The following is a 25,920-nucleotide window of genomic DNA, read 5'->3' on the forward strand; positions in this document are numbered from 1 at the left end:
CGGAGATCGGAGGGAATCCGCCATTAGATGTTGGCGCTAACCCGGAAGTCCCCTATGGTACCTTAGAGCAGTGTTTCCCAACCTTGTGCCTCCAGCTGTTTTTGGACTACAATTCCCATCATCCCTTGCCACTGGTCTTGCTAGTCAGGGATGATGGGAGTTGTAGTTCAAAAACAGCTGGAGGCACAAGGTTGGGAAACACTGCCTTAGAGGGCGCTGGGCATAGCAGACTCCTCCTAGCACGTTCTGCAACCAGGAATAACTTTATGTGTTTCAGCACTGTGCTACCCATTTGTCAATGTGCAATGGTGTTGAAAGCTGCCGAATGGTCTAGGTAGGACATGGGTAGGCAAACTAAGGCCTGTGGACTGGATCTGGCCCAATCGCCTTCTAAATCTGGCCTGTGGACTGTCCAGGAATCAGCGTGTTTTTACATGAGTAGAATGTGTCCTTTTATTAAAAATGCATCTCTGGGCTATTTGTGGGGCATAGGAAAATTTGTTCATTATTATTTTTTCAAAATATAGTCCGGCCCCCCACAAGGTCTGAGGGACAGTGGACCGGCCCCCTGCTGAAAAAGTTTGCTGACCCCTGGTCTAGGAGAACCTAACAGGGTCACGTGTGCCCCTTCTAAGCCTGGTTCTATACTAAAGCAACTTTACTGAGCATGTCAGGGATGATAGGACCACCATAAGTCCCCTACCCTCTTCACCAAGATGACCAGAGCACGATCCTTTGGGACTGAAACTCCACCTGAGCAACTTGCCCAAGTGTGGAATATTTGCGACTCAATAGTAATTATTGAGCTCCGAGGGAATCTCATGAGAACTTTGAAAATAAACAATACAAGCCTCCAGTAGTCTCATTTTAATGTGGCTGGTCTATCATCCTCGTTCATGCACCCATTAGCAATTTCCATAATCCCAACCAGCTAGCTCCACCCGGAAAGATTTTGCAAGCCGGGAAGGATAAGTTGAGCATGCAGCTAATAGGCCTCCAGCAGGAATCTGGTAAACATCCTCAGGTTGCATAAACTGATAATATCCGTATTGATATAATGAGGTGGTGATCTGGTCACAACTTGGTACCATTGGAATTGTAACTTAAGCAAATACTCATAAAGTCCTTCATGCATGAAATTACTAAGTGGTCACAGCAGGTGTCTTGAGAATTGTAAAGCCCTTACTACCTGGAAAAGATTTGCTGGCTGGCTCAACAGCACCAGGGAGAAAAGATAAATAGACCCAAAGAAACCATTCAGTATAACCAGGAGACACTGATGGAGGAATGGCTCCCATTTGGTCCTCTATATGCTGGTGGACTGCAACTCCCATATCCTTTATTACTGGCCATGCTTGCTGAAATCACAGCAGTTGTACAAAATCCCACTTTCAATACCATTTGTGACAGCAAACATTTTGGAGCGGGCACACTGCTACATTTCCAATCCATGCATGTCCCATAACATGCTGCTGAAATCCCGCAACTTTTTTTTTATACTACAGATGTTGTGGTTTATTTTATTTTTTTGTTACACTTTATTTTAGAGCATCACAGAACCACAAACTAATAAAAAATAATTATTATTTATACCCCGCCCTCCCCAGCCAAGGCTAACAACCAATAATTAAAAAAATGAATGAATACAACTTAAAAACAAGATTAAAATACAACATTAAAACATTAAAATGCAGCCTCATCACAGGAGGAGAAAGGAAAAAGAAAGAGGGGGAGGGAATCAAATTGACTCCAAGCCAAAGGCCAGGCAGAACAACTCTGTCTTACAGGCCCTGCAGAAAGAAATCAGATCCCGCAGGGCCCTGATCTCAGGAGACAGATCGTTCCACCAGGCAAGAGCCAGTGTTGAAAAAGTCCTGGCTCTGGTTGAGGCTAATCTACAGTAACTTCCTTAGGGCCCGGGACCACTAGGGTGTTGCTGTTTATGGACCTTAAGGTCCTCTGTGAGGCATACAAAGCAGAATAATGTGTGGACAGTCCAGTATAAATCCACCACTATTGCACTATTATTGTGCCAGTGACATGTTGCGAAATATATCTGTAAAAATGGGGGGGGAGTAGCAACGCCCACCTTTGGGGGCCCTCTGAACCTGAAATAAGCAGACCCACTTCTATAGGGATCTTCTGTTTCTTAAAATGCAGCCTCTTGCGCTGGGGAACAAACACAAAACTTAACAGCCCTAAGCTCAATAGGTAGGAAAGAAATCCTTTTTGGGGTTGCCTTGATTCCCATGTTAGCCCTGGGAGAGGACTGCCAGGCCAGATGCTTTCCTTCAACACTTACAGGTGAGGCTCACCTCACCTGCCCAAGGTTGTCACACAAACTCCTCCCTTTTTTATGGCATCAAGAGTGCTGATGAAAACCAGGGAACAGGTGCTATGAAGAAACTTGCTGATGAGGTTGATTCCTCAACACCAGCGTTTCTCATTTAGAACGCTTACATCCATTGCATTACAGAAGAAAGTTCTCGCAGCAGTTTATATAGCATAAAATGGGGGGGAGCGGACAGACAGGCGACAGCAGCAGTTATTGAAAGTGACTGTGGAGGTGGAGGAAACCATTGGATGTGCTGGAGGGACATGGGGAGGGAGAGCGATGTGGAAGCTCCTCATTGCTGTTATTGCCTTGGCAGAGGTGTCTCACAGAAAACTACTTTATACTGAGTCAGACCAATGTTTCATCTGCTTTTGTATTGTCTACATTGATAGGCAGTGGCTCTCCAGGGTTTGGGGAAGGAGTTTGTCAGCCTTGTGGTCTAAACCACTGAGCCTCTTGGGCTTGCTGATCGGAAGGTCGGCGGTTCAAATCCCCGCAACAGGGTGAGCTCCCATTGCTCTGTCCCAGCTCCTGCCAACCTAGCAGTTCGAAAGCACGCCAGTGCAAGTAGATAAGTAGGTACCACTGCGGCGGGAAGGTAAATGGCATTTCCATATGCTCTGGCTTCCGTCATGGTGTCCAGTTGCACCAGAAGTGGTTTAGTCCCAGAAAACTGTCTGTAGACAAACGCCAGCTCCCTCAGCCTGAAAGCAAGATGAGCACCGCAACCCCATAGTCGTCTTTGACCGGACTTACCCCTCCGGGGGTCCTTTACCTTTTTACCCTGTCAGCCTTAACTGGAGACACCAAAGATTGAACCGGGGACCTTCTGTATACAAGACCAGGTGTGCTATATGAGCTATATGTTCCACTACAGTGGTACCTTGGGTTACATACGCTTCAGGTTACATACGCTTCAGGTTACAGACTCCGCTAACCCAGAAATAGTACCTCGGGCTAAGAACTTTGTTTCAGGATGAGAACAGAAATTGTGTGGCGGCAGCAGCGGGAGGCCCCATTAGCTAAAGTGGTGCTTCAGGTTAAGAACAGTTTCAGGTTAAGAACGGACCTCTGGAACGAATTAAGTACTTAACCCGAGGTACCACTGTATTCTCTTTGGGTCAAAGACTGATGACTTTGTGAACGTACCCACAAGGAGATTATAAGCCCCCAGTTAAGGTGTTGGGAAGAGAGAATGAGTAACAGCAGTGAAGTTTGGTAGCTGCAGTAGAAGCTCAGCCAAAGCTGAAATCCCTTAATTGCTCTTCTCAGAATTCGAATGTATTCAAAGTGAAAGCTTTGAATATTGGCTGTGTTTCAGCAAACTACAGCTCACTTTTGTAGTCACACCACAGGAACTATTATTGGGGTTACCTACTTATCTAAATATTGGGATGGGGGAAAGAGAAGAGCTCCAACACTTCCAGACCATAGCTATTTTGCAGATGGGATTCAAGTGGCAAATTTAGGTCGCCCAGCAGAAATGGATTTTCTGCTCTTGCACAACAGAATTCACTTCCAAAATAAATCAGGTTTCCCCCTGTGCCCCAGTAAAATAAAAGTGTTTGGAAAGTGTGGGGCAAACAACTGCTTGATGTGACATCATATAGCAGCAGTGGGGAATCTCCCCATTTGGCCCTCAAGGCCATTTTGGTCAGGCCAGGTCACACCCACCTGCCTGGACTGCCATACATATATGATGTCAGGTGTGAATGAACTTTATTACGGTCTCAGACCAGAATTTTAAAAAAGCATATAGATAAAATAGCGGTTAGGATTTTTTTAACCGATAATTGTTAGAACAAATGAGGTCAAGGAAACAGGCATAGGATAAAACTTCTGGATAAAATACAAGATTAAACACGGATAATGGATGGATAAAAAACTGATAATTAAAACAGATAAGAACTAAAAACAAACAAAGACACGCAGTTAAAACAACTGTAAGAGGCTGCAGAGTAGAAGCCTCTTAAATGGAGGACACTCACAACATTAGAAACTGCTGTGCAAATATGGTTAAAACAGACAATTAAAACAATGTACAACACTAAATTTAGCAACAATGTACAACAATAAACTGTCCCAGGGAGTTGACTCAGAATCACCCATGGAACCGTGTTTGGAGCTTTTCATACCGGACTATTTTGAGTTGGGCGATGGTCTGCGCCTACAGATCTGTACAAAGAATCTGGCGACCATCCAGGTCATCTTCTGATCTTTGCCTATGTCAGGTGTGGGGCAGGTCAAGATATAGCTGGGCCAAAAGGGTTTGCAAGCACTGCAGTTCAGCTGAACCTGCACATCCTGTTTGTAGTGCCCTGAATGGCTCTTTGCAAGGCCCGACAATCAGCTAAACATTGCAAACAATCAGCTAGTCATTGTAGAGGGCTCTGGCCAGCATTTGGAAGCTCCAACAGTCAGCTAATCATCAGCGTTTCAAAGCACTATGCACCACACTGGGCTTTGCAACGTCAGGTGATTGACAGGTGGACCCACCCCCCTGTCAAACCTGCCCCACAATGGCTGGGGGAAAATAAGGGTCCAGCTCGCAAGACCCATTGTACAACCCTCCCCACAGACAAATCAGGATGAGCATGCAATCTCACAAGCTTTGCGCAAACGAATCAGGATGATTGCTCGATAACCAGGTTGTCTGAAAGTGGCCACCAGGGATGTTTAACTTGTGTATTTCCAGCAGGGCCCATGGGTGAGTTGTTTTGCCACAAACAGCTGTTTTTATAGCCTTTACCGTGGTTGTTGAGAAGACAGCACTGCATGGTTTGGAGTCCATGTTGTTCATTACCATGGTTTCCTGGCAGTTCTCATGCCACACTCATCTCATGCTGAGAAAATGTACAAATCAAGATCTTGAGGCATCAGTCCCACCAGCTTTTGACTAAATAGGTCATGGTGGCCTTTCAGCCTCCTTTGTCAGTATGTTTGTCTAAGGCAGCCATTTCAGAATCCTCACTCCATGAACACTGCAAGCTAAACTGGAGTAAAGGTAAAGGGACCCCTGACCATTAGGTCCAGTCGTGACCGACTCTGGGGTTGCGGCGCTCATCTCGCTTTATTGGCCGAGGGAGCCGGCGTACAGCTTCCGGGTCATGTGCCCAGCATGAGTAAGCCGCTTCTGGCGAACCAGAGCAGCGCACGGAAACACCGTTTACCATCCCGCCGGAGTGGTACCTATTTATCTACTTGCACTTTGACGTGCTTTTAAACTGCTAGGTTGGCAGGAGCAGGGACCGAGCAACGGGAGCTCACCCCATCGGGGGATTCGAACCGCCGACCTTCTGATCAGCAAGTCCTAGGCTCTGTGGTTTAACCCACAGCGCCACCCGCGTCCCTTCTAAACTGGAGTGCTTTTCCCAGTTGGTAGTTTATAGTTTCTCTGCCTCTTCTGTGCGTGCTTTGGAAGACTGGTACAAGATATAATCTATCCTTCCCCATTACCTGGCACTGGCCTAATGATACACTAAAAGGCGCATCACTGTGATGTCATGGAAGTGGTATATCTAAAGAATGGAGGAAGAACAAATGGGAAGCTGGATGGCTGTAGCTTTGTCTGCAGGGGGTTCCAGGTTCAGTCCCTAATCTCCAGGCAAGACTTTGAGGAACTCCCTTCCTGAAATGCCGTAGTAGACAATATTGAGCTAATAGTCTGACCCATTGCTAAAATAGATGGAAAGGTATGAGAGACGAAATAACCCCATTATTATTATTATTATTATTATTATTATTATTATTATTATTAATTTATTTTTTATAACACCCTGTACTCACAGGTCACAGGGCGGGCCGTTCACAGGAGGATAATATCTTCATACAATAGGATTGTTTTATTAGAGGAGGTGGATTATTGGAAGTGAGTGCCCCAAATATATGTTTCAACAAGCAACGCTTGGATTGAGCCCAGACTGATTTCTCCTTGCCAGCAATGGCGTTGAGAACTTCAAGAGATAACCAAATGAAAAGAAATGTAGGCTGGGGAAAATGAAAGTTGTGTCATGCGTGGCTTTAAGTACTCTTCATACCGTGTGCCACAACTGTAATTATAATACTGCTAATCCTAATGAACGAGTAGGGCATTTCCACAGCTAGTGTGCTGAAGCCAAGATTCTGTGTTGATTTGTTTTGACGGGAAACGTACAAATAAGCATACCAACTTGCATATTTCCTCACAAGTTACATAGCAACCTGCGTGGCAATAAAGCACTTTGCAGGAAAGAGCATAACCCTTCACTTGTAATTGTAATTGTGGTTTTCGTTTAATCTGTATCCTGCCATTTTCAGCAGGGAAGAATGAAAGCGCCCAACACTTTTTATATGCTTTGGCATTCCTTTATGACATATACAGCAAACTTTGTTATTTTTAACTCATGCACAGCTACCGATTCTATAGGCCTATTATATAGTTTTGTTTTCCATCTTTTAATTCTGGCCGGCTGTTAGAATTGTTCTCTCTATTTTATATACCTTATAAAATGAAATAATAATAATAAACTTTACTGAAGAAGAGGAGGAGGAGAAAGAGGAGGAGCTCCTATCTCTACAGGGCTCGCATTTTCCCAGCAGTAGTTGTGTACTGAATCAGATTTATTGCTGGAAGAATAAAAACTGAACTTTGTGGCTGCAGTTTGAGAGCAAGGTGGGGCTTGAAATATGTTCTCGTTTATTTACCCATTCACCCTGCAGCTCCATGGAAATCAATCACTCCTTTTGTATTGAGGATAGTATTATGGGATTGCTTTACTGCAGAGGCAGAGAAACTGGTGGGGGAGAGGGCGTGGAATCAATTTGCGGTCGCATTCTGTTCTCCTGGCGGCCACCCAGAGGTGTCTCAGCAACAGCTATTCAGAGGCATTTGCCCCTTCCAATATTACAATTCCCAATACCTTTAATAAGCTGGGTGCATGGTTTTCCCAGTAGTGATGTATGGAAGTGAAAGCTGGACCATAAAGAAGGCTGATCGCCGAAGAATTGATGCTTTTGAATTATGGTGCTGGAGCCTGGATAGCTCAGTTGGTTAGACCATGGTGCTGATAACACCAAGGTTGCAGGTTCGATCCCTGTATGGACCAGCTGCATATTCCTGCATTGCAGGGGGTTGGACTAGATGATCCTCAGGGTCCCTTCCAACTCTACAGTTCTATGATTCTATGATTCTAGGAGACTCTTGAGAGTCCCATGGACTGCAAGAAGATCAAACCTATGCATTCTGAAGGAAATCAGCCCTGAGTGCTCACTGAAAGGACAGATCGTGAAGCTGAGGCTCCAATACTTTGGCCACCTCATGAGAAGAGAAAACTCCCTGGAAAAGACCCTGATGTTGGGAAAAATGGAGGGCACAAGGAGAAGGGGACGACAGAGGACGAGATGGTTGGATAGTGTTCTCGAAGCTACCAGCATGAGTTTAACTAAACTGTGGGAGGCAGTGGAAGACAGAAGTGCCTGGCGTGCTCTGGTCCAGGGCGTCACGAAGAGTCGGACACGACTAAACAACTAAACAACAACAACAACAAGCAGCATGTGTGTACTTTAAATCTACGGTGTGTACACAGCCAAAGTTTCCTTTCACCATCCTCATCCCACCGCCACCCCTGCCCAAATCACAGCTCGTAACTAAAAACATTTATCCAGTCCTTCCTCATCCAAGAGTCTTCCTCAAGTGGATTGGCAACCTATCTCTCTCATTTGGGAAGCAAAACTGGTGAGAAGCCTTGAAAAGAATTGCAAACCTTTAAAAAAACCATTTCAGGTGTTCATTAACTAGGATGGCCTGCTTTACAGAGGACAGGTCTCCTACTTCAAGGCCTGCCTGGTCCAAGTCTGGTTTAACTCCAGAAAAGAAGAGCAGATGAGACCTTGAAGTAGCTAGTTAGCTCCTGGGCAGCAATTAGCTCCTGATTACAGCCTTCCCCATTATGGTGAAATGTAGGGAAGCTTTTAATGTTTAACAGACCATTGTATTTTAATATTTTGTTGGAAGCCGCCCAGAGTGGCTGGGGAAACCCAGCCAGATGGGCGGGTGAAGGAGGTGAGGACACGTGGTATAAATACCTTATTTTTCGCCCTATAGGACGCACTTTTCCCCTCCAAAAATGAAGGGGAAATGTGTGTGCGTCCTATAGGGAGAATGCAGGCTTCAGGAAGCTCTCCGCAAGCTTTGGGAGCCCACGGGAGTTCCCATCGGGCTCCCTAGGCTTGCGGATAGCAGCCTGCATCTCGAAGCCTGGGGCACGCCCCGGGCTTCGGTTCCCCGACCTGGTTTGGAGGCTGGAGGCCCACCGCCAGCCCCACAAGCTCGGGGGACAGCGGGGAGGCGGAGCGCCGCCATCCCGCTGTTCCCGACCTGGTTTGGGCTTCAGGCAGATATCCGCAAGGCGTGGGAGCCTGGCAGGAAGTTGCGTCGGTCTCCCAAGGCTTGCGGAGAGCTGCCTGTTCTGGGGGCTGGGGGGGAAATAAATTTTTTTTCTTTATTCCTCCCCCAAAAAACTAGGTGCGTCCTATGAGCCAGTGCGCCCTATGTGGCGAAAAATACGGCAATTATTATTATTATTATTATTATTATTATTATTATTATTTTATTATTTTATTTACATGCAGGTCTCACTTTATGAAGGTTTGCTCTGTAAAAATCCCCTTATCCTCCATTTTAATTTCCCACAATGCCCCAGCACAATGCTATGCCAGGGGCATTGTGGGAAATTATAATAAATACCCGCCTCTGCTGCTAGTGCTGATGGTGGGCCCCACCATGTCAATGGGTCTCTGTCAGTTGCCCTGGAATGCAGGTGCTAGGTCAAGTTTAGGGCTAGTGTTTGTTGCCCCTCACGGCAGAAATACCATGGCCATCACAGAGCCTCCCTTTCCAACTTCTTTTCATGCCCCTTGCCTCTTTGCTTTTTGAGGTTGCTTGCGATGTAAGCCTCTTGAAGTGAGGCTGAACACATCCACCCACCTGCCCACATCAAAGCTAGTACAGCAACAGTGATCTTTTGGCAATGTGGGGGTGGACAGTCTACATGACATGAAACGTCACTGGCAGAAATCTGAAAATGTCAAAGTATGGCCACAGTTAAGATTTCAGTCCCGGTGGCACCCGCCAGTCAGACTGGGAAGAGACATTTCTCTCACAGCTGCTGTTTTATTTATTTATGTCATCGCAATCAGCTGTGTGTGTATGTGTGTGCTGTCATCTCTCAAGGCAGCAAGCAGCGATAAGGTAAATGCAATAAAACACCAACTATAAAGTGGGAAAAATGGGTATCTTCCAGGAATAAAAACAGCAGGCCCTGCCTCGCTTCCCCTCGTGAAAGTGGACCCACAGAGAAACAGGGCTTTGTAACCATCTTGGTCATTGCCTGAACTGCTCCCCCAGTCAGCAAGTGTGTGTCATCGGTCCAACACACAGCAACAAGGGCAGCAGGAGATAAGCATCACCTCCTATTTGCCAACAGACTGCGGTGGAGACGGCATGTGGTGAGGGGCTTCTGAAGACGAAGTAGCTCTGGCCTCCAAGTAGCATGCCTCAGCTATCACTTGTCACCGCAGTAACAGCAGCAGTAGCTGGCAATGCATTCCTGTAGATCTTGGCGCCTGAGGCAGTCTCCTCACCTTGCCTCATGGGTGGGCCGGCCCTGACTAGGGTAAAGCATATGTATACTAGTATACTAGCATATACAGTGGTACCTCAGGTTACATACGCTTCAGGTTACAGATGCTTCAGGTTACAGACTCCGCTAACCCAGAAATAGTACCTCGGGTTAAGAACTTTGCTTCAGGATGAGAACAGAAATCGTGCTCTGGCGGCGTGGCAGCAGCAGGAGGCCCCATTAGCTAAAGTGGTGCTTCAGGTTAAGAACAGTTTCAGGTTAAGTACAGACCTCTGGAACAAATTAAGTTCTTAACCCGAGGTACCACTGTACTAGTGAAAATATGCAGTTTATATGAAGGGGAAGTTGCTTGACAAGAATTGGCATACAGTGATACTTCCGGTTGTGAATGGGATCTATTCTGGAGGTCCAGCCACATCCAGGGGAATTTGCAACTGGAGGACCGCTTCTGCACATGTGCGTGCGGCGAAACCCAGAAAAATACTTCCGGGTTTGCCGCATTCGCATCCCGAAGTTTACGTATCCAGAGGGAGGTACGACTGTATTAGACAATATTCCTTACAAAAATGTGTATATCAGGCGGTATCATCCCTAAAGCTGATGGATTTTCACGAGGATTTTTTTTTAATCGCAAACTGATATAGAAACATGGAGAAATGAACTGAAGTGGAAAAACGGGAACTCAATATGGGGATGCCACTCTCTGCAGTAACCTCGACTTTCTTAACTGTTATGTACTAAGCAGGTAGGATCCTAGAATGCAACAACTGATTGGCTTGCAGGAAAAGACCAATCAGGCTCCAGGAGGGAAGCAGAATCAACCAGTCAGACAGGACTCATTGTGTAACTAATGTACAGTGGTACCTCTGGTTGTGAACGGGATCCATTCCAGAGGCCCGTTCACAACCTGAAAAGAGCACAACCTGAAGCGCCATATCTGTGCAGGTGTGCGGCACGATTTGGCGCTTGTGCGCATGTGCAACGTGCGATGTAGTGCTTCTGCCACATGCACGAGCGGCAAAACCCGGAAGTAACCCTTTCCGGTACTTCCGGGTCACCGCGGGACATAACCTGAAAGAACATAACATGAAGCAAATGTAACATGAGGTATGACTGTATATAAAAGCCTGGGGTTTGGGGGAAATTCAATCACTGTTTTACAAGCTGCAATAAAGAGCATGAAATCACTACAGGACTCCGAGTATATTTCATTAACCATATTCTTTTGCCCTTTTCTCCATCTGAGAATCCTATGTACTTACTTCCAACGTTCATGCTGACACTCAGAACAGTAGCCCTGGCTTACTACAGCAAAAGCCACTTTGGATGGGAGAGATTACCAAAGCAAGGTGAGGGAGGACATAGCTAACCCTTCTCCCACCAACCATTTCCCCACTCCGTGCCATCTCCCCAAGCAGTTACGCATACACACAAACCCTGCAAAGTCTTTTTGAGGGAATTATTCCTCACCAGGAAGCTAACCTGGCTATTCCAGGAATTCGAATCCTTGGTTATATCTTAACACTTGCTGAATCCAGGGGTTTGAAGGGTCTCGGCATTCGGCCTACTCCCCCCACCCCCGTGCACCCCACTTAAGCTCACAAAGCTATGTAATACTATTTTCTAATATAGGGTTTTTTATTTTAATAATAAATAATAATAAATTAAATATTTTATTTGAAAAATGCTGCTTTTATTTTCATTTTGATTTTCTTTTAAGTTAACTTGCTTTCAATATATGATCTTATCAGTATGTTCCATATTCTACACGTAAACTGCTCAGAGGTTCTGATGATTAAGTTACAAATTCCATTAAATAAAATACATTACACAGTGCTTTTTTTCTCTGGGGGGACACAGGGGTACCCTAAACATTTTGTGAATCTAATTTTGGCCTCATTGAGGGACAGTATTTCAATATGAGTAGGAAAATGAGAGTACCCCTTAACATTTTTTTAAAGAAAAAAAGCACTGTATATACATAAACAGGGTCGCACACACAGTGATTCTTATCTGAAAGGCCCCTGCAAGGTCTCCACCCTGCTGTTTGTCTGGGATTGGAAACAGTGGGCAGACCCTCATTATAAAGCACATGTAACATACTTTCCAATCTCATGAGTTACCCGCCCCCCCCCCCCAAAGAATCCTGAGAAGCCTAGCTTGTTAAGGAATTGTACAGCATAGCTTGCTGGGAATTGTAGCTCTGTGAGGGGTAAATGACGACTCTTGGGGTTTTTCTGGGTAAAGGACTTGAAGGAGCGTCTCCATCACCATCGTCCAGCCCAGACACTGAGGTCCAGCTCCAAGGGCCTTCTGGCGGTTTTCTCCCTGTGCGAAGTGAGGTTACAGGGAACCAGGCAGAGGGCCTTCTCGGTAGTGGCACCCGCCCTGTGGAACACCCTCCCATCAGATGTCAAGGAAATAAACAACTATCTGACTTTTAGAAGACATCTGAAGGCAGCCCTGTTTAGGGAAGCTTTTAATGTTTGATGTGTTATTGTGCTTTTAATTCTGTTGGGAGCCGCCCAGAGTGGCTGGGGAAACCCAGCCAGATGGGCGGTGTATATATATATATTTAATAATAATAATAATAATAAAGTCATGTGCTTTAAATATGCATTGAATGTGCTTTAAATGCTTGCTGTGGATTTGCCCAGAAATGTGTCAGGATTTGCAGAATGCTGTGTGAGATAGTAAGTCTGCAGGCTTGAGGTTGCTAGCGGATGCAACTGGCTGACCCACTTATATGGAAGTGCTGGGTCAGAAAGACTCAGCAGCAATGTGCTGACAGTTGATTGGCTGTCATCGGTTTAAAAGGGAAACCTGTCCAGCAGTAATTGGGTGGTGTAGAAGAGTGTGGTCAGAGAGAGAGAGATAGAAAGGTCTTCCTATTTGCCTTAAGGTGCAGCAAGGTACTCTGTATGAACTGCTCGTGTATTATAGCCTGGAGATTATTGTATATATTTGTATATATATAACTCACAATAAATATACTGCACTGCACTGAAGAACCTGGAACTCTGAGCATTTCTGCTAAAGTGCAGCAGGGAATTCGCAAAAAAGTTTCCCTTATAATCGGGTAACCCATAGCTTACTGGGAGAACACATGTTCGCCTTCCGACCTGAGGGGCTCATCTTCCAGCGTCATAACTTTTATATGCCTGTTGTCTTTGTCCATGGGATTTTCTTGGCAGGGATACTGGAGTGGCTTGCCAGTTCCTGCTCCAGGTGGATCACGTTTGGTCAAAACTATCCACTATGACCTGTCCATCTTGGGAGGCCCTGCACAGCATAGCTCATAGCTTCTCTGAGTTATTCAAGCCCCTTTGCCACGGCAAGGCAGTGATCCATGAAGGGGACGTGTTTCATAGCATAATAATAATAATAATAATAATAATAATAATAATAATAATAATTTATTTATACCCCGCCCATCTGGCTGGGCTTCCCCAGCCACACTGGGCTGCTTCCAAGAAAATATTAAAATACCATAATACATCAAACATTAAAAGCTTCCCTAAACAGGGCTGCCTTCAGATGTCTTCTAAAAGTCTGGTTACAGATAGGTAGCCGTGTTGGTCTGCCATAGTCAAAACAAAACAAATTCCTTCCAGTAGCACCTTAAAGACCAACTAAGTCAGTTCTTGGTATGAGCTTTCGTGTGCATGCACACTTCTTCAGATACTTCTTCTTCTTCTTCTAAGTCAGTTCTTGGTATGAGCTTTCGTGTGCATGCACACTTCTTCAGATACTTCACTTCTTCTTCTGTGTATCTGAAGAAGTGTGCATGCACACGAAAGCTCATACCAAGAACTGACTTAGTTGGTCTTTAAGGTGCTACTGGAAGGAATTTGTTTTGTTCTAAAAGTCTGGTAGTTGTTGTTCTCTTTGACATCTGGTAAGAGGGCATTCTACAGGGAGGGCGCCACTACCGAGAAGGCCCTCTGTCTGGTTCCCTGTAACTTGGCTTCTCACAGTGAAGGAACCTCCAGAAGGCCCTTGGCACTGGACCTCAGTGTCCTGGTAGAATGATGGGGGTGGAGACACCCCTTCAGGTATACAGGACCGAGGCGCCATTTAGCGCTTTAAAGGTCAACACCAACACTTTGAATTGTGCTCGGAAACATACTGGAAGCCAATGTAGGTCTTTCAAGACCGGTGTTATGTGGTCTTGGCGGCCTCTCCCAGTCACCAGACTAGCTGCCGCATTCTGTATTAGTTGTAGTTTCCGGGTCACCTTCAAAGGTAGCCCCACATTGAGTGCATTGCAGTAGTCCAAGCGAGAGATAACTCTCTCTGGCGAGACAGTCTGTGGGCAGATAGGGTCTCAGCCTGTGTACCAGATGGAGCTGGTAAACAGCTGCCCTGGACACAGAATTGACCTGCGCCTCCATGGACAGCTGTGAGTCCAAAATGACTCCCAGGCTGCGCACCTGGTCCTTCAGGGGCGCAGTTACCCCATTCAGGACCAGGGAGTCCTCCAAACCAGCCTGCCTCCTGTCCCTCCAAAACAGTACTTCTGTCTTGTCAGGATTCAACCTCAATCTGTTAGCCGCCATGCATCCTATCCTATCCAGTTAAAAGGCTCTTAGGCAGCAAAGCTGGCCTGGGAAAGATCTCTGTACATTAGACATTGGAGTGTCACTGTCATGCAATAGAGGGCAGATGATGAAATAGCCTGCTATAAGACTGCTTTCTCTGTTTCTAGGTAACACTTTTGTTTTGAGCTATAAACTCATGGGTTGATGTTTTGAGCTATAAACTCACGGGTTGATCTCGTTTAAGGCTCTGCTGCTTTTGGGCTATGAGGAACAAGGAACCTGATTGGGACTCTCCCATTTTCTCAAACTTGTTTGCTGTTATAAATATCCCTCTCCTCATCACTTCCTGTGCTTCATTAATAACGGATTGTTTCCCCATCCTTTCTGTCGGGTGTCCTTATGAGAGATCGTATCATATATGACATGGACATGTATTGACATGCCAAGCTTCTGTTCAAGGCCAATCTGCACATGTTTAGGAAAAATAATCAGGTACACTGTTCCCAGGACTTAAAACCAAACACACAGACACACACGCACACAACTGAGTGATTTCAATGTTTTTTCAATAATATTGATTTTATATAAGTTACTTGCCTCAGAATCTTGGAGTGCACTGGCATGCATCAGTCAAGTCTGAGGGAAAGCTATTGGTGACGTGATTGCAGAAGATGGGTGGAATTTGATATGGTCCAAGTCTCCCCTCAGGAGCGCCTCCTCTAGGAACAGAGGAATAGCTTTGAAGTTAACACAGTGGTACCTCGCAAGACGAATGCCTCGCAAGACGAAAAACGCGCAAGACGAAAGGGTTTTTCGGTTTTTGAGTTGCTTTGCAAGACGATTTTCCCTATGGGCTTGCTTCGCAAGACGAAAACGTCTTGTGAGTTTGCTTCCTTTTTCTTAAAGCCGTTAATACCCAGGGAATCCGCGCTCCGCAAGACGAAAGAATCGCAATACGAAACAACTCGCGGAACGAATTAATTTCATCTTGCAAGGCACCACTGTATACAGGCAGTATTACACCCCTGCCAAACGGCATCGGTATAACAGTAAACTACTGGCCACGTGGTGCCAAGGTTGCAAGGGATGGGAAGGGTACTATCTATCACTTGTGGTGGCACTGCCTGATTATACATGACTTCTGGGTCAAGATTCCCAAAGAAATTTCCTCTATCGGCCAGCAAATTATCCCTCCTGACCCAGGTTCAGCCTTGCTTTCATTCTTTTTGGAAAATACGCAAAACACTTTGTACAAAGATTGGATGATGCTATTGGTAGCAGCAACCAGACTGGAAGTTGCAATAAATTTTTAAATTTTATTTTATTTTTTTGTCCACAATTTTCCCCACCTTTCAAAATCAATATTATGCCCCAAATCCTGGGCCCATTTAATCATAACACTCTTTACCTCTTCATCTTTTGTGTGCCTCTCTAGTAATAACTTAAACATTTTTGACAGTGTCTTCCTTTTACTGCTCAACAATTCTGTCTCTATTTTTGATTTTATGCTTCCAAAGCCATTTCTTTTATTGTCTTCTCTAAACAAATCTTGCAGTTGGTGATATTGCAACCAATCAGTTAACTTTCCTCTCAACTCTTCAAATGACTTTAACTTTAATTTATAGTCCACTTCCATCAACAAGTATTTACATGTCACCCCATCACTTCCCATGTTTTTCTTTTTTACTGCAAAGGCCTCCAATGGTGAAAGCCACCTTGGGGTTTTGCATTCTAGCAATGTTTTATATCTATTCCAAACCTTGTATATTGATTTCCTAAAGCTGCGCATCACTGGGAGCTATCAGACCCATTTTTCTTCCCTCCCTCCCTCCCTCCCTCCCTTCCTTCCTTCCTTCTTCTTTTACCTCAGGATTATTACCAGCAACAGTGTGTTTGCTTCGGACTACATTTTCACCTCAGACCACCTCAGAGAGATAAGGCACATGGGATGCTCTCAGCCTTATCTCCCCTCATAAGCAGCACCTCCTTACTGCCAATACTCTCAATACTGCCAAACAGCAGTACTGAGGAATATTAAGAATATGCTAAGAGTAGTGCTAGTGAATTGATGGTTAGTAATTGGAAGAGGGGTCATTTGCCTCCTAACACCAGCTGTGCCCGTTTCTGACAATGTCTGATTTGGCCACAGTGTCACACGCCTCCTTGGTTTCATCCCGTTTGGATTATTGTAAACCGCTCCCTGTAATGTGTTTTTGTATGCTATTCTCACCATTATATTATGTTCTGAATTTTGCGGCATTCTGCTTCTAGTGTTATGAGAGAGAGAGAGGAAAAAACTTCTCTCCATCCACTTTCTCCATGCAATGCATAAAAACAAATACCTGCTTGCATGTTCACAACAGACCTCAAGTTTCCAGAAGTACTAAACCAGGCATCCCCAAACTCAACCCTCCAGCTGTTTTGGGGCTACAACTCCCATCATCTCTAGCTAACAGGACCAGTGCTCAGGGATGATGGGAATTGTAGTTCCAAAACAGCTGGAGGGCTGAGTTTGGGGATGCCTGTACTAAACTGTGTGGAGGGAGCAACAACACATAAAATCAGTGCATATCATCTCCCCATGAATGTGGATAGGAAACATCAAGACAGATTTGGGAGAAACAAATTTTTAAGTGCTTATGTGTGGGCGGAGAAACACAAACAAGCACACAGAAATAGTGACCCAAATACACACTAAACACCTTCTTGTGGGCACAGCCTTTGAGAGAAGCTACGGCAGTTAAATTGGCCTTGTGTATATTTTGGCAAGCCTCTACCTTTTCAGTTCCTCATCTGTAAACTGGGAACACTAAGTGATGGTAGCTGATAAGAGGCAGAGCTATAAATGTGGAATTCCCGGACTGAATCTGGCCTTTGTAGGTGGTTTCTGGAAAACAATTATCTCTTAGCTTCAGCTCTCGATTTACAGTATGAGGACAATTAGACTGATCTGACTTGCAGGGTTGTTATAAGGATTAAATGAAGATAAGGCTCTGAAATCTCTAAAAGCTTCATCCTCATTATTTATAAAGTTTATAAAGCATATTTGAAAACCAGTCATCAAAAGTCCCAGTAATTTATATTATGTTATATTATATTATATTATATTATATTATATTATATTATATTATATTATATTATATTATATTATATTATAGTGGTACCTCAGGTTAAGTACTTAATTCGTTCCGGAGGTCCGTACTTAACCTGAAACTGTTGTTAACCTGAAGCACCACTTTAGCTAATGGGGCCTCCCGCTGCTGCCGCGCCGCCGGAGCGTAATTTCTGTTCTCATCCTGAAGCAAAGTTCTTAACCTGAAGCATGATTTCTGGGTTAGCGGAGTATGTAACCTGAAGCGTATGTAACCCGAGATACCACTGTATATTATTATATTATATTATATTATATTATATTATATTATATTATATTATATTATATTATATTATATTATTATACTATACTATTATGTTATAATTATATAGTTGTTGTTTAGTCGTGTCCGACCCTTCGTGACCCCATGGACCAGAGCACACCAGGCACTTCTGTCTTCCACTGCCTCCCGCAGTTTGGTCAAACTCATGCTGGTAGCTTTGAGAACACTGTCCCACCATCTCGTCCTCTGTCGTCCCCTTCTCCTTGTGCCCTCCATCTTTCCCAGCATCAGGGTCTTTTCCAGGGAGTCTTCTCTTCTCATGAGGTAGCCAAAGTCTTGGAGCCTCAGCTTCAGGATCTGTCCTTCCGGGGAGCACTCAGGGCTGATTTCCTTCAAAATGGATGTGTTTGATCTTCTTGCAGTCCATGGGACTCTCAAGAGTCTCCTCCAGCACCATAATTCAAAAGCATCCATTCTTCGGCGATCAGCCTTCTTTATGGTCCAGCTATTCAATCCCATGATGGAAGCCAAGAGGACCACTGTGACATGGGCTTCTTTGGCACTGCATCTTGTGCAATGCCAAATCTTTTCTCGCTCTTGCCTTTCAGCTGCACATCTCTAAAGAGCAAAGCCACAGGCTGTGGTTTCTTGTTACTTGCTGGATTAAAACAAGCAAAAAAAAAAAAAAAAAAAAGGTGTGTGTGTGTGATAATGTCATCCCAAGAAGGGACTTGCATGTCCATCTTCTAACTATTATCTCACTGAGTCACCTTTGACAGCTTCTTCTTCTTCTTCTTTTAAAAAAGGTCACTGTCACACTTCAAAGAACTGAGGGTTTTGAGGCAAAGTGAGAGCTAGAGGCTGCTAGCTCTTTTCATTGGTCCCTGCTCCTGGGCCTTTTAACAGCAACTTGATCCTCAGACAACAGCAGGAGATGTTGCAACACCTCCAGATTTCTGCAGATCAAGCTGCAATTCTCAAAGGCATATAAGCACGACGCCAGGATTAGTTTCTTGCCAGGATCAGTCTCTCTCCCCCCCCCCCCAGTTGCTAGCTGTCTCAAGATAATAATAATTCAGTCGTGGATTAACCAGGAGCAAGGGTCCACACCCCCCCCCCAATGTCTGCAGAGGTCATCCACCAGGGCAACCAGGGACGACTCAGTTTCATGGCCAGGCTTGGACCCAGATTGGAAAAAATTGCTCCTTTTCCCTTATGGGGTGCCCAAGAGCCCTTTTTGTAGGTTCTCTATTGGCCGGAGAAAATAACAGAGAATATTGAGAAGCAAAGCAGCTAGTAAGCCTGAACTTTCTTAATTGTTGCAACAGGGTGTTCCCCCACACGCAGGAGAGAGGAGGAGGACCCAGAGCCATGCATGCAAGCCCTTATATAGACATTTTAAATTGCCCGTCCTGGAGTCCAAGACCACCCCCAGAAACATCATACATACATTCTGTATCCAGGGCAGCTGTCTACCAACTCCACCTGGTATGCAGGCTGAGACCCTACCTGCCCGCGGACTGTCTCGCCAGAGTGGTGCATGCTCTAGTTATCTCCCGCTTGGACTACTGCAATGCGCTCTACGTGGGGCTACCTTTGAAGGTGACTCGGAAACTACAACTAATCCAGAATGCGGCAGCTAGACTGGTGACTGGGGGCAGCCGCCGAGACCACATAACACCGGTCTTGAAAGACCTACATTGGCTCCCAGTACGTTTCCGAGCACAATTCAAAGTGCTGGTGTTGACCTTTAAAGCCCTAAACGGCCTCGGCCCAGTATACCTGAAGGAGCGTCTCCACCCTCATCGTTCTGCCCGGACGCTGAGGTCCAGCGCCGAGGGCCTTCTGGCGGTTCCCTCATTACGAGAAGCGAAGCTACAGGGAACCAGGCAGAGGGCCTTCTCGGTAGTGGCACCCGCCTTGTGGAACGCCCTCCCATCAGATGTCAAAGCGATAAATAACTACCTGACATTCAGAAGACATCTTAAGGCAGCCCTGTTCAGGGAAGTTTTTAATCTGTGATATTTTAATGTATTTTTGGTTTTTATGGAAGCCGCCCAGAGTGGCTGGGGAAACCCAGCCAGATGGGCGGGGTACAAATAATAATTTATTATTATTATTATTATTATTATTACATACACCACAGAAGGGGTGTTGCCCAAGACCACCATCCCCAGATACATCATATCTACGTCACAGAAAAGGCGGTCTACAACAGAAATCTGAGTGCGTTGTTTATCTCCTGTCTGGCAAGTTACCCGATTGCATTATCTGGGTTGTTTGGCCACTCTTTTGTTATTATAACTACTTCATTCCTGAATCTAGGTCACAGGCTCACACCCTGTTCATATCTTGAATGTGCCCTTAAGACAGGATTTGTGAGGAAAGAGACAATGGGGAGGTTTCCCACTTTGACCTTGCAGAGAAATATTTGAGGTCAATTTGTTCTGTGGGGTTTCAGACATGTGGTTTACATATACAGTTATGAACATTTATATATATATATATGACCTTAAAATTCTTATAACAGAATGAATGCAAATAATCTGTGTCTTCCTAGAATGCCTGCAGCTGCCCCACCATGGTCCTTTCCACCACCTTCCTTTAAAATCGAGGTAAGGCAAGGTAAAGGTAAAGGACCCCTGGACAGTTAAGTCCACTCAAAGGCGACTATGGGGTTGTAGCACTCATCTTACTTTCAGGCCGAGGGCGCCGGCGTTTGTCCACAGAGAGCTTTCTGGCTCATGTGGCCAGCATGACTAAACCGCTTCTGGCACAACAGAAACCAGAGTGCATGGAAATGCCGTTTACCTTCCCGCCGGAGCGGTACCTATTTATCTACTTGAGCTGGCGTGCTTTCGAACTGCTAGGTTGGCAGGAGCTGGGACAGAGCAACGGGCGCTCACCCCGTCATGGGGATTCGAACCGCCAACCTTCTGATTGGCAAGCCCAAGAGGCTCAGTGGTTTAGACCACAGCACCACTTGCGTCCCACAAAATGGGGGTATTGGCAACTGGCTGTTGCAATCCGAAGGGTCCAGAACCAACCTGCTGGCTCCCTGTCTGCAAGATTTGATAAGCCGGGAGGGACGGGGTGCGATGCACTGCCACCTTGTCCGCGTCCTTTGATTGCATAAGGTGAAACTGATCCCACAAAACATCCTTGGTAACTGTGCTGGGTTACCTCCAATTGGAGCTGCAACAAGTGTAGAGGCAAGATCCCTCCAAAATGTCTCCCTCCGCACTGGGAATCAGTAATAAAATACCGTATTTTTTGCTCTATAAGACGCACCAGACCACAAGACGCACCTAGTTTTTGGAGGAGGAAAAAAAGAAAATATATATTCTGGCTTCTGGGATAGCTGCGCAGCCTGCATTCACTCCATAAGACGCACACACATTTCCCCTTACTTTTTAGGAGGGAAAAAAGTGAGTCTTATAGAGCAAAAAATACGGTAACTCTGCCGTCCAGCTACTGAAGGATGCACTGCAAGCTGCAAAATGTACTCTCCTGCTGCTGTTGCGTTTTATTGGTTGCTACTATTTTAATTGGTATTTTTTAATCATTTGAATGTGGTCAAATGCAATATGTGAGCTGCCCAGGGAGGAGAAATTCTGGAGGGTGGGATAAATGAATATAAGTTCTCTATCAGTTTCATTGCACATAGCCAAAGGCTGCCGCAATGTACACAGAATCATTCAACAGTTAAAATAAAATATCCTGGATCGATACAAAAAACTTAAAATATTTATAAAAGCTATAAAAGTACCTTAATATACAAGTTAAGACATTAAACAATAAAATTTACAAGCTAAAATTATCACATGGCCACTAATATATTAAAAAAATAATGTTAATTAATACAATGTACAATTATATTCGGAGTTTGGTGATAAGTATATAGCTTGATGTAGATAGGGTCAAATAAATTCATCTCCTTTACAGTTGGTGAATAATAAATAAATAAAAACACAATTAAATCAAATAGCCACCCCTTTCTTTTTCCTGGCTCAACTGCCCCCCACATAAGCAGAAATGGATTTCTGTCCCCACTGGGTGAAAAAAAAAAGGGTTGCTTTTGGCAGAATATGGACTATATGATATGTATTTGTATATTTTGGAATACTTAATGCGATTTGATCGGATTGTTCAAATGGAAAATTTAATAAAAATTATTTTTTAAAAAAGGGTTGCTCTCATATTAAGCATTCATGATGACACCAGAGTTTTAGCATATTTGCTAAAAAGCTGATGGGGGGGGAGAGGATCACAAAGGGGAGGGGGCTCCCCTAACTTGACATTCAGAAAAGAAAGGTTATGGGCTGGTCTGTGGGGTTCTGACCTCACCGGCCCGCAAAGTGAGAAGGCAGCAAGGAGGTGTTGAGGTTTCTGGGCTGTCTAAGGAGGCACTTTTGGAGAAGGAGGCGGGCAAGTACGTCACCTCGGGGCCAGCCTCCCAAAATGCTCGTCATAGCTCGGGGGAAATTCCCAGCCCTGCGCGGGGTAGGGGGCGGGGTGGAGGGATAGTAGTAGCAGCTGGAGTCCGGCGAGAGCAGCCCAGACCAGAAACAGAAACATCGGGAGGCACAAGCTGCAGCCTGCGAGACGGACAGCTTTGCAAAAAGCAATCCCCGATCGGGCAGACAACGCCAGCGGGAGGAAGCAGCGCCATGGCTGGTAAGTGATCTGAAGGAAATCAGCCCTGAGTGCTCCCTGGAAGTGATCTTTTTGGCGCATCTCCGCGGGGCAGGAACCCAAGCTTTGCGCGCACAATGTCCCCGCTGGGAAAGACCTCTCTCTCTCTCTCTCTCTCTCTCTCTCTCTCTCTCTTTCTTTCTTTCTCTCTCTCTCTTTCTCTCTCTCTGCCAGAGACCTGAGCTGGAGTAATAATGAAAATAAATTCTAAGAAGGTGGTATGACTCAGAACTTTTTTCTTTTTTCTTTTTGGCATGTTAGCAGACACACGCGCAAACACACTTTCCCCACCTCAGTCTGAGAGAGAGAGAGAGAGAGAGAGAGAGAGAGAGAGAGAAAGAAAGAAAGAAAGAAAGAAAGAAAGAAAGAAAGAAAGAAAGAAAGAAGCACAGCTCTTTGGAGGCCGATAAGCTGTCTGTGAGATGCAGCGGTTCATCTTGCCACATCACAGAACTGCACAGCTGGAAGGGACCGCAAGGCTCACCTAGTGCAAACTCCTGCCCTGCAGGAATCTTTGGCCCGATGGTGGGACTCGAACCCACGACCGTGAGGTTAGGAGTCTCCTGCTCTACTGACTGAGGTGTTTGGCTTGCTCTGTGGAAGAACACAAGAGCCAGAGGCAAAGCAGGGAGCTGATAATATTAATAACAATAATAATAGTAATAATAATAATTCATCTGTAGATTTCAGGGTGGTTCACAGCGTTAAGCACCTGTAGCTTCTCTTGATCTGGAGATGAAGTGGTTGGAGATGAAGTTTGACTCGTGGCATCTTCTCACAGCCTTAAAAATGGTGCCACCATCTGTTGTGGCTGTTTGCCGTGGCAGCTGGGCTCTACCTCAAAAGTCAAGGCAGTATGTCTCTGAATACCAGTAGCTGAGAACTGCAAGTGGTGTTGGCCCCTAGAGTATTCTTTCAGGCTTTCCACAGGAATCTGTCTGGCTACTGTGAGAAGAACAGGATGCTGAATGGACCAGTGGCCTGATCCAGGAGGCTGTTGTGAAGGTTTTCCTTAAGGCAGGGATGTGTCAACTCCGGCCCTCCAGGCTCCTTGCTGTTGCAGCATTTAGGCAACGCTTTAGATACCTGGAAGTGCTTTGCATGCATTATCTTCGTAATCCTTACCTGTAAGGCGGGTCAGACTCAGCACATCACAGCCTCATTGCAGGTAAGGGGTTTGTGTGGACAGGCCACCTCCTGAACTGAAGCAGGGATCTTAAGTGTAGAATAAGCTCTTTATGCCGCTGTGCTGTAACAGCCAGCTCTGAGACGTTTGTGGCCACCAGCTCCCTCAAGTCCAACCCCCACTGAATGACAACTATAACAATGAAAAACTATAACTATAACAACGAAAAGGTAAAGGGACCCCTGACCATTAGGTCCAGTTGTGACCGACTCTGGGGTTGCGGCGCTCATCTTGCTTTACTGGCCGAGGGAGCCGGTGTACAGCTTCCGGGTCATGTGGCCAGCATGACTAAGCCGCTTCTGGCGAACCAGAGCAGCGCACAGAAACGCCGTTTACCTTCCTGCCGGAGCGGTACCTATTTATCTACTTGCACTTTGACCTGCTTTCGAACTGCTAGGTTGGCAGGAGCAGGGCCTGTGCAACGGGAGCTCACCCCGTTGCGGGGATTCGAACCGCCGACCTTCTGATCGGCAAGTCCTAGGCTCTGTGGTTTAACCCACAGCGCCACCCGCGTCCCTAACAATGAATTAATGGGGCATAAATTGTTTTTAAAGGGATGGACGCTGATAAGCCCCGTGAGAGATGCTTTGCTGGTAGTTTTGTTGCTGTTGTTTTTGCTGCTTGTCAACTCGTACAACAAATGTTCTTTAGAACCTTGTCCGTGTGCAAGAGCAAGCCTTTGGAGCATGTTGTATTCCACCCACTTATTTTCTCCCTCCTATGTTGAGACAGTCTCCCCAGGCAGTGCTGGCATTCTGTGGTTACTGCCTGACTTCAGCTATTGCTGTGCTAAATCTCTTCTTCCCATCACTTGGCTTTTACTTAATGACATGTATTTACACACCACAGAGAGAAAAGGGATCAACTAGGATTTCCCCTCACTGTGGTGTGTGGAGAGGCACATTTACTTACATTGAATTGCCACTAACTTCAAGGGAATTTACTTCCATATATACATACTTGGAAAGGCAGCCTTTATGTGTCCATGTAGTTGATTTCAAAAAAACAACAACACAGTTTGAAATAATTCAGTACAAGCCACAACTTTGCCCGCGTAATGTTTTCATTTCTAATTTTTATTATTTTGAATGCAAAAGAGAAAATATGAAGAGAGAGAGGTTAGAAAATATAAAGCCATAATTGGCTATGCAATCTCAGGTTCATAGCAGGATAAGTCAGTTATTGTCAAGCCAACAACAGATCAATCAGCAATGAAACCTTAATACTTCCTCAACTGCATTCCAAGTAAAGCTCTCCTGTTGACCTTCTGCCTAAATACCATTCTCAAGATTGAGGACATGCATTTCCTAGAAACCAAGCTGCAGTTCCCAGAAGCCATTTGGGAAAGTTGTGGACTTTAAATGTCTTACACTACATAGTAAGGACACCAAATGAAAAGTATCGATAAGCCAACAATTGATGAGCTGGGAGGGCTTCCCTTCTCTGCAACTGGCACAACAACAACAACTCATTTCAAGTCTTTGGGAATGAGGATACAAACAGCCTACTTATGAACCTTTGGGAAAATATGCTTTCTGACTTTTATAGAAATTCATGAAGTTATGAGGCATCACAGTTCACGTCATCAGACTCTGTCTGGGTAGAATTCACTCATTTGACTTAGTATTCGTCACACAGACCAGATGTCTTGTGGCAAATGCTAGATGATAATGATCAAGAGGAAAAAAATCATAATATTTAATTTAATTTCACAAGAAATTTGTGCACATCTGATGTTCTGGAGTGTGTGCAGGAGATAAACGCCGTCTCTCCCTTCCTCTGGTTTTTAAATTATGTTGTTGTTGTTGTTTAGTCATTTAGTCGTGTCCGACTCTTCGTGACCCCACGGACCAGAGCACGCCAGGCACTCCTGTCTTTAAATTAAATTAAATTTAAATTATACATCTTTATTATATACTTTTAGGTACCAGGCGAAAGCGTTCCTCTTTGGCTGAATGGCATCTTATGCCATTTTAAATGTGTTGGGGACAGGAGATTATTGGGTTTTCCTTGTTTTTGTTTTGATTATGTATTTAAATTTTTTTATTATTGTAGTTTTGTGTTGTGAACTGCAGGGCGGTATACAAATTTAGTAAACAAATAAACCCCGTGGATGGCTTCCGGCTTGGATAGAAGCAAAACAACTTGATGACTGCCACCAATTCATGAA

General features: G+C 45.0%; 1 protein-coding gene across 2 annotated transcripts in view; it reads left to right on the forward strand.

The window, feature by feature from the left end:
* The first annotated feature begins 22,336 nt into the window (after positions 1-22,336).
* REL (REL proto-oncogene, NF-kB subunit) overlaps positions 22,337-25,920 on the forward strand; it is a 60,568-nt gene continuing 56,984 nt past the window's right edge. The window contains exon 1 of one of the 2 annotated variants that reach the window (XM_081854741.1): positions 22,337-22,546. In XM_081854741.1, coding sequence (XP_081710867.1) covers positions 22,540-22,546 — 7 coding nt within the window. In that variant the 5' untranslated portion in view covers positions 22,337-22,539. The remainder of the gene's footprint in view (positions 22,547-25,920) is intronic. The other variant, XM_081854740.1, reaches the window with a different exon arrangement.

This window comes from Podarcis erhardii, assembly GCF_964252035.2.
Source record: "Podarcis erhardii genome assembly, chromosome: 3".
In the NCBI taxonomy this organism is placed as follows: Eukaryota; Metazoa; Chordata; class Lepidosauria; order Squamata; family Lacertidae; genus Podarcis; species Podarcis erhardii.